The 9,290-nt window shown below is 34.9% G+C and overlaps 1 protein-coding gene across 6 annotated transcripts; it reads left to right on the plus strand.

The window, feature by feature from the left end:
* Window positions 920-8,721, plus strand: LOC107605122 (protein ROOT PRIMORDIUM DEFECTIVE 1). Of its 6 annotated transcripts, XM_016306878.2 has the most exons (9): window positions 920-1,265; window positions 3,605-3,706; window positions 4,329-4,488; window positions 4,569-4,691; window positions 5,188-5,393; window positions 5,866-6,009; window positions 6,313-6,530; window positions 7,508-7,766; window positions 8,450-8,721. In XM_016306878.2, the coding sequence occupies exons 3-9, from the start codon at window positions 4,413-4,415 to the stop codon at window positions 8,576-8,578; spliced, it is 1,155 nt and encodes a 384-aa protein (XP_016162364.1). In that variant the 5' UTR covers window positions 920-1,265; window positions 3,605-3,706; window positions 4,329-4,412; the 3' UTR covers window positions 8,579-8,721. The 6 variants fall into 6 exon arrangements, with proteins under 6 accessions (XP_016162364.1, XP_016162362.1, XP_020960807.1 ...); XM_016306876.2 differs by lacking the exon at window positions 3,605-3,706; XM_021105148.1 differs by lacking the exons at window positions 3,605-3,706; window positions 4,569-4,691.

A 9,290-nucleotide genomic window follows, 5' to 3' on the forward strand; every position in this document is an offset into this window, starting at 1 on the left:
GGCCGGTCTATGGGCATCACACGCCCGGACCTTGACCCGGGTACCTCTCATCCAGGGAGCCAGCTATCTGACAGCTGGAGCAAGGAAGGATCCAGAAATGTGGGTCTGCCCTCTTGGGACCCACCCCACTGACAAGATATAAAGGGGGAGGACCCTACCCTCCCCCAAGGTACGCTACCATCATTTTTACTATTCTCATAGTCGCCTGCAAACTCTCTGACTTAGACGTCGGAGTGTCTTTGCAGGTGGCACCCCTCACTTCTCGAAGAGTTCAGAAGGTCACCGGTCCGTGTGCAGACTCAAACCCAAGCTGGTTCCCCCCACTTCACCCGAAGCACCACTCCAATCTGTCCGGAATTCCGAGCAACCGAACATTAACTGATAGTATATATGACCCTTAACACGTCTAATTGGACATTGGTCAAATATGTTTTTAAAAATTTATCAATTTAATCGCTAAATCATATCCAGAATAGAGTTTATGTAATTGGAAAAAATGACTAAATTAATAAATTTTTATAAACATATTTAATCAATGTCTAATTAGACATGGTAGATAATACATATGTTTTTTTTCCAAAGTTACAAGTGAAACTCGAACTGGAGAGATGATGTCATTTGAGTTATAGTTCGTTGACTAGATAATAATATATATGTTGTCGAGCAACGTTTAACAACATTAATTTTTAAAGAAAATTATTAAGAAAGTGACTGAACGACAAATATGATTAAATTTTAATTTTTAAATGACTAATTTAATTAAAAAATATTTTAAAAACGAATTAAAAAAATATTTTAGTAATTATAATTATAATTGAATCACGAATTATAAATTAGAATCGTATTGAATAAATTGAAAATTTTAAAATTAGGCAAATTAAGTATTAAAATGTTTGATTAAAAAAATGTTACGCTACGCATACCAGATTAGAAAATTATCAAGAAAATCACCTGACACCTCTGTGCCACAAGCCCACAACCCATTTCCGATTCACTTACCAGTCTTCCAAATCCCTAATCTTCCCTAACACCGAACGGCAGCCCACTTCTTTGTCCAGAATCACTCCCACCTCTTCACTGAGGCTGCTGCTATGTCTTCTCTCTTCACCGTTGCTGCAGCTATGTAATGTCTCTCCAGCGAGGCTGCAACCTGTGACCTCATCGCCGATCTGCTCCCCTCCGGTATTATGCGCCTCTCTCCGTCGCTGTTGTGCTCTCTGCTCACCCAGTCTCGGTCACTTCCTCTGTACTCTCTCTCGCCGCCGGTCAGATCTCTTCGCCGATCTCCTCTCTTCTAGTTTGAACTTTTCATTCTTGCTTGGTGATCAATTTTTGGTTGTTGAGGAAGCTTAGAAAAATAGAAATATGGAATGTTTGCATTTGCTGTGATGTGTGAACTTCGAATTTGATCTCTGTCTTCTTTGCATTTGTAAAATATAAGTGACTAATTGACTTTGGCCTTGAGTTACATTTTGGCAATTCATGTGATTTCAGTTCACACTGCAATTGCTGTCCTATGCCGTTGTGTCAGTGATATTGCCTAAGGCAGTCCACAATTGGAAGCATTCTATATGAAGTCTGGACCCTTTTTTTTTTTAAATCTGTACTTTGGAATTTTCGCGTTGTGTATTTTTGGTGAACAGAGTAAGGAAAGTATCTCGTCTCTGTTTGCTGCATTGGGAAGGTGATGTTGTGGTGTTGCTAACTGTGATACTGAATATTTTATCGTGTAACCTACTTGTAATAGAATCCGTCCTAGATTCAAATGTTTCAACTACACATATGACCCTTACGGCTTGACTTGGTCTCTCCCTTCACCGGTTGCAATTTTCCTATAATTTGAGAATTCTTCTGTAGGTTATGTTTACACAATTTGAGTAGATTAGGGTATCACAAGACTTACACGTTGTTGCTTTAACTGAACATAGTTGACAAAAACAATTAAGTGTTATTCCAGTGGGTGGTGCGGGTTACATGGATTAGGCAATGCTATAGCATTCTATTAAAATAGAACATAGTTGAATGGCACAAAAGTTTGTGCTGGACGTTTTGTTCTTTGGTCAACTTTATATTGTGTTAAAGTTTTTGAGTTTAGCTGTGTAAGTTTTGAAGTCTATTGAAGAATTGGACCCTGGTGACAGAGTGTTTTACTTTACAGGGTAGTGAGCTGGTCATTCATGGCTCTCCCCTCCAAACTTCCTCGTCAGTTCATCCTTGTTAGGACTTTTGTGAATGCAAAGGTCAAATGGGTTCGGGACTTGTATCTTGATAATGCAATCCTTAAAGAGAAAGATCTTAAACAGGTCGTTTCCTTCAAGAATGAAATAGTTTCATCTACTTCCAAATCCCTCTCCTTATACAATGCTTCTCTGTTGAAAGATCCCCTTAACCTTTCCATGACAACCACCAAATTTATAGACAAGTATCATTGTATTTTCATGCAATTCCAACCAGATCGTGGCTTCCCTCCACATGTTAAGCTCACACCTCATGCTTTATGCCTACACAAAGAAGAAATGGATATCTACAATTGTCCCATTAACCGTGTAGACTTTGTTCATAGGATTGCAAGGCTTCTGATGCTTGCTGGTATGGGAAAATTGCCACTTTATGTAATTGATAAGCTAAAATGGGATCTGGGTCTTCCTCATGATTATGTTAAGACTCTTTTGGCCGATTACCCTGATTATTTTGATGTTTGTAGCATCGAAGATCCATCATCCGGAAAAGAAATGCTTGCTTTAGAGCTTGTTTCTTGGAGAAAAGAGCTCTCTGTCTCTGACTTGGAGAAGAGGGCAATGAGCTTGGACTATTGTGGAGACAAAAGAAGACATGATATTTCATTTCCCATGTTTTATCCAAAAGGTTTTGATCTTGAAAAGAGAGTGAAGAGTTGGGTTGAGAATTGGCAAAAATTACCTTATATTTCCCCATATGAAGATGCATTTCATCTTGATCTAAGTAGTGACCTGGCAGAGAAGTGGATAGTGGCAATTTTGCATGAGTTGCTCTGTCTTCTAGTGTCAAAGAAGACAGAGCGAGGGAACTTACTTTGTTATGGAGAGTGTTTGGGGTTGGACTCAAGATTTAAGAAGGCTTTGGTTCATCACCCTGGCATATTTTACATTTCCAATAAGATTAGGACTCAGACAGTTGTGCTTAGGGAAGCTTATAGAAAGGATGTCTTGATTAGGAAGCATCCATTAATGGGTATGAGATTTAGGTACATTCACCTCATGACTAAGACTCAGAAACATCATAGACAAGTTGAGTTGAAGGATAATTCACAGATTGAAGCTTAGCTATTGAATCTAAAGTAGTCATTGATTGCAATTTGCAAATTTGCACTTCACTTGGCTGTGATTGTAGCAGGAAAGTTAAATGTAGTTGGTGTAAGGATTGGCTGCTTTTGTATCCTATGATTATTGCAATTAAGTTTCTTGGCAATTTAAGGCCTTCCTTTCAACACCCCATCAAGTACGAATATAAAAGATGTGTTCCTATGAAAGATGTTGCTTTCAACTTTGAGTTCAGTTGTATAAACTTTATGTTCTTAATATTTATACATTTTTCTAAATATGTAAATCTTGCAATTTTGCATTAGTTGACACTAATTCTACACCAGTCACAAACTTGTAATGAAGAGCAAGTTGGGTAGGGTATCAAATGCTCATGGAACATATGGTAACTTTCTTTGCAGTTTCAGGTTGGTTTTAAATTTCAACCATTCAAAATGCCTTGTTAAGATTTGTTCTTTTGAAAGACATTGATTTCCAGTTCAGGATCAACTTGCATGGATTTGACTTCTATAATATTTATGCAACTTTAGTTGACACTAATACTACAATAAACAAGTGTTACTTTGAACACCCCATCAAATGTTTGGAACTTAGGAGACCTGATTTTAAGTTTCTTTGCAATTTCAGTGTTGCTACCAACACCCAATCAAATGTTCAATAGTAATTTCTTGTTCTTTTTGGTTATCACATGAAGACAGCGTAGTCATTTTAAACTAGCAAAAGGCTTTTGCTATTCTGGTGGAGCTAACTGAAGTAATTCACTTGTTATTTGCCCATGATATTTTTCAAAATTTGTTAAATCACACATTTTTCATATGCATTTTTCTTTCAGCGAAACCCTTCCTTGGACTCCCACATACCAGGACCCTTATAGCACCAAACTGCCCTCTATTATTTTTCTCTTTTATTTGGGTGGTTGAACTGCATGCCTTTTTAATGAAAAAAATTGATTTACTTCTTTTTCCCCTCCATCTACATTTTGTTTTCGTGTCAAGCGTGATCCTGAATTCTTTTTTATCATTTATGCAGCTGAGACGCAAGTGGTTGCGGGACCTATCTTAGTTTCTTCCTTGTTCCTGTTTCCGTTAAAATTGTATTCTACATCTATCGGGCATGAAAAGGATGAGGGGATGGCACCGTTTTCTTTTTGGTCTTCCTCTAATTTTATTGCTTACTCATCTATTTTCTGGTGGGTAATACCTTCTTTCCTTTTTATTAGTCTTTCTGCTTTCAAGTGTGCTTTATAAGTAAACTTCATGCTTTTTTCAGTGAAGGAGTTGCAGCAGAGTTCACAAACGATGGAACCTCCCGAGAAACTTAATAAAAAATTTGATCATCTGGTTCTTGGTCCTGCGGCTGGACAAGGCTTATCTAATCGATTGCAATGCCAAGGTATCTACGTTTATTTGTCTCATTTCCTTATATGCTTTGATTCAAAAACATGTAACTCCATATATGTCTGTCTTGGAACTTATATTATCTAGAATAGGGCTACTTGTAAAATCTACTTGTGAATTGGGTATTGAAATGCAAAATTGTATGTATACTTCACATGGTACTTGGATTTTAGACCATTGGCCAAATGATTTTTTTAAATAGCAGTTTATCAGGTAGTAGCCAATTTGTAATTATATTGTTTTGGATAGATCCATGTCTGTCATGAAATCTCTCCCCAAGGTTGACTTTTCCATCAGAGACAAATGAATCACTTTTACGGTTTAATGATATATGTAATGATATCTGGATAATTACAATTTCCTTTTGCTGATTTTTTTATGTTTACAAGTCAAGATTATATTCACTACTTTCATATCATTTATTAACTTGGTTACATTACTTCAGATGTTCATAATTCTAGTGTTGTCTTTTACATGTTAACAATTTACAGGAACAAAGGCTCTTAACAGAACACATGGTTCTAACGGAAGATCATCTTTGGAGGATAGTGTTGCATTTGTCACTGTTTTTACAATTTATAATTCCTCAGTCAATACTGCAGATGATAAAGCAATAAAAACAGAAGTTGGCAGTGCTTCATATAATAAGGTTGAGAGGTCAATGGCCGTGCTGAATGCCTTCATTAACTTCATTAAGGTAATTATTGAATAAAACTTTACTTCACTGTATCAAAAGAAATTTATTGTTTTTGCTTATTGTGGCCTGTACATTATCTGTTACCTAGCAGATTGATGAAGTCCTTCATCTTTTTCTATAATTTTATACTTTTGGAGTTCATTAAATGGAACTAATACTAGGAGTGAGCTTGGAAGATGAATCATAATGTAACTTTGTAGCTTGAAAGATTAAATAGTGCCTAGACAATCCTATAATTCTTTGATCTAGCCTTTCTGACTTTTTATGTCTGATTTGTTCTAACCATCAAGCAAAAGTCATGCTATGTTGCATACTTTTTTCTTCGATCTACTTATATCAAAGGTTGATCAAAATATTTGGGCGTCTAACTTATTGAAGTGTATTGTTATTGTCATTTTCCTTTAAGCATATATTGCGATACAACTATATTAGGAATAATTTCTTCAACGTTTGGTATGGATGACATCTGCAGGTGGCAATGCCCCGGAGCAATGTGATTATTCTCACGGATCCGAAGTCTGACTTCTCAGTACAGAGAAGCCAAGTTACCCTTTATCCTATACAAGGTGAATATTCACGAGACAAATTGATGCTCCAAAGGATCAGGTCTTATATTGTAAGATCACGTTGCTGTATAGAAAATATTTTGAATAAAACTAGTTGATCATCTGTATGAGTTTATTTTGAACATTTCTCCTTATGTGTCTTTGTAATCTAATTAAAATTATTACTTTATAAATTTGCCAGTGGCTGCAATCTCATGCACAAAAATAGACCAATGGTTCTGTTATCTTTGTCATTCTTTCTGTTTGATATTCCAATTATATAGTCACATCATACTGTTCTTTTGTCATTTAACATAATAAGAATTTATGATGTAGCTCTTAAGGGTAAGATATTGTCTTTTCCTTCTTTACAGGCCTTTTTGGATTCACGGCATAAGATGCTTTCTCAGAGGCCAGGGAATATCACTCACTACATCTTCACCGATTCTGATATGGCAGTGGTTGATGATTTAGGGCAGATTTTTCATGACCATCCGAATTTTGACTTGGCTCTAACATTTAGGAACAACAAGGGACAACCGATAAATTCGGGATTCATTGCAGTCAGGGGTACTCCTGATGCAATTTTAAGGTAAACAAATTGGACTGTATGTGATTTTCATTTAACTACATTTACTTCATATATAACCTCCATGCTTTATTCCACATAACGGGGTTGCTTGTATGGATCAAATGATACCCTTTTAGTTCTTTTATTAAAAATCAAATATTTAATAAATCATGACCAATCTTGTCTCTATAGTTTCACTTTAATTGCAAAAATAAAGAATTTCCAGTAGATCGTTTGTCTGTTGAACTCACAATACATGTCCTGTAACACATCTCTTGGTAGTTTCAGGTTTTCTCAAACATGAAAAACACTGGTATTGTTTTTGTTTTGGACATGGTTTCCATAAACTGTTGGTGTAATTAGGTTCACACTAAATAAATCATATAGCGCCTCTTGTTTATGATGATTTATTTTCTCTTTGACTACATTAGACTTGTTAAGGAGAAACTCCTATAAAAGCTTAAGCGGTTAGATGAACGTTTAAAGATCTGACTCAATTCTGCTAAAACATTTGTTCGGAGATTGCTTATGAATGATTCCTATGAAGAATTAATCAAACTTAAACTCTACCATTTATGCTAGCATTCTGCTGTTTTCATTAATGCTACCGAAGTCATTTTAAAAGATGGAAAATAGTGAGGACTGAGGAGTTTTGATATTACATGTAAAAGTTTATACCAGCAAATACTTTTGATATGCTTCTTTCCCCCCTTGCAAGTTAATTAATAGTACCATCAATTTCATGATATGCTTTGATATTACATGTAAAAGTTTATACCAGCAAATACTTTTGATATGCTTCTTACCCCCCTTGCAAGTTAATTAATACTTTTGATATGCTTCTTTCCCCCCTTGCAAGTTAATTAATAGTACCATCAATTTCATGATCTTCTATTTTCTCATTGTTTTGCTGATCATTTTTCTTCCATTTGCATGTTTGAAAATCAGTAGCTCTTCCATTTTCCTAATTCCTCCCTCTAATTTCATAATATATGAAGGGCAAAGCTTTTTCTACAAGATGTTTTGAGAGTTTACCGCATGGAATACATGAAAGCTTCACGGATGCTTGGAGATCAGTTGGCGCTTGCTTCGGTTGTGAAGTCCAAACCTCAATTTGATGCCAACAGGTTTTCCAAAACTGTTGCTTTCACCGAAGACATTCGCGGTACTAAAGTATTGTTCTTACCTTGTGCCATGTACAATTGGACTCCGCCAGAGGGTGCTGGACAGTTTCGTGGCATGCCATTGGACGTCAAGGTATATTTCAGACTTAAATGTGCTTTGTATATTTCGAGTTCGAAACAGCTTATAATCAATGTTTCTTGAGACGGCCATTGAAAAGAGTTAAGCACCACTTTGAGCCCCAAAAGATTAAAATGCCATTATTTTAGAGACTCAGAAAGATGTTATATTCTCATGTGTTATCAGAATGGTTAATATAGTAATTAGTCCTTAAAATGTCTTTTCATTAATACTTTTTAAAAAAAAATAACAAGTCTTTTGGGGGTTGATTTGTAGATCCTTTAAGGATCAAGCTGGTGGTTCACCCCGCCCCCGTCTCTTTTTTTTCCCAGAATAAATCACCATTTTAATCCTTGTATGATTCGGTATCCTTAAAAATTGATAATTATCACTAGGTACGCAAAAGATTATGTTAACAGTTAAATTAGCCCTCAGAATTTTAGTTTGCTAACAAATCGGTTCTCACTTTGGTCGATTTGTCAAGTTAAATCGATCTTTCGAGTTTCGAGTACCATGAGAGAGTAGTGAACTAATATTTTGTGAGTCAAAATGGTAATTTACTGGGGAAAAGGAAAGATATTTTTTATCTACCATTTCGGTGATGTATCTGAATGCACTTCATTTGGTGTTTTAGAAAAATATCTACATTGTCTTGTGAGATTTTAACCCTAATTTATCCCTGTGTTTATGATTCGCAGGTTGTTCATTTTAAAGGATCAAGAAAACGATTAATGCTCGAGTCTTGGAATTTTTATTCCTCTTCTCTTGATATCCCAGATATGTTGTGCCTCATTTTAGCAAGCGGAAGAACAAAATACGATTTTTGAAAAGTGTTTACTTGTAAAATGTTCTTGGGAGTGCAAATACCCAATTGAAAAATATTTTTGTTCATATAAATCAGACGATTTGTTATGAATCATGTCAGATTGTCAGTATTCAATCCATTTATGTTTCTATCACTTTTCATCAACTTATTTAGAGTCTTTTTATATGTCTCTGCTCTTAACTATCATATTATCATTTCATTTTATTTATCTTCTTGATGTTGTCCTAATCTTTTTCAATATGGTCAAATAACCTAAGGTGAGATTTTACTATCTTTTTAATAATAGACATCACTTTAACTTTTTTTTTTTATATCCACTAAATATTTTGTGGAAAAACAATTATTCGTACTCATAAATTTTACGAACATTAATAAAAATACTCATCAAACAAGGAAATTAATGTTATACCCATGAAAATAGGTTGTGTGACAAAAGCATTCAAATTTTAATTTTTTGTTGATTTATGGATAATTTGAAAATTTTATTAAAAAGACATCAAAATGTTAGGTTTTTATATTTTTGTCACATAAAATCTATCTTTTATAAGTATAACGTTAATTTTTTGTTTAATGGATATTTTTGTCAGCGTTCGTAAAGTTTATAGGTACAAATAGTTATTTTTTTCTTATTTTTATCTCTTCAAGTATTAGTATTTATCTTTTGAAGCACCCACTAAATTTATGTTTTTATGTTCATTTTCATACCTAATATT

This window comes from Arachis ipaensis, chromosome B06, assembly GCF_000816755.2.
Source record: "Arachis ipaensis cultivar K30076 chromosome B06, Araip1.1, whole genome shotgun sequence".
NCBI lineage: Eukaryota > Viridiplantae > Streptophyta > Magnoliopsida > Fabales > Fabaceae > Arachis > Arachis ipaensis.

Bases quoted from the DNA above. Each gene is read 5' to 3' on its own strand.
- LOC107605122 (XM_016306878.2), top strand. From the start codon at position 4,413: ATGAAAAGGATGAGGGGATGGCACCGTTTTCTTTTTGGTCTTCCTCTA. The intron at 4,692-5,187 runs GTATCTACGTTT...AACAATTTACAG, and splicing joins TAATCGATTGCAATGCCAAG to GAACAAAGGCTCTTAACAGA. The intron at 7,767-8,449 runs GTATATTTCAGA...TATGATTCGCAG, and splicing joins GCATGCCATTGGACGTCAAG to GTTGTTCATTTTAAAGGATC.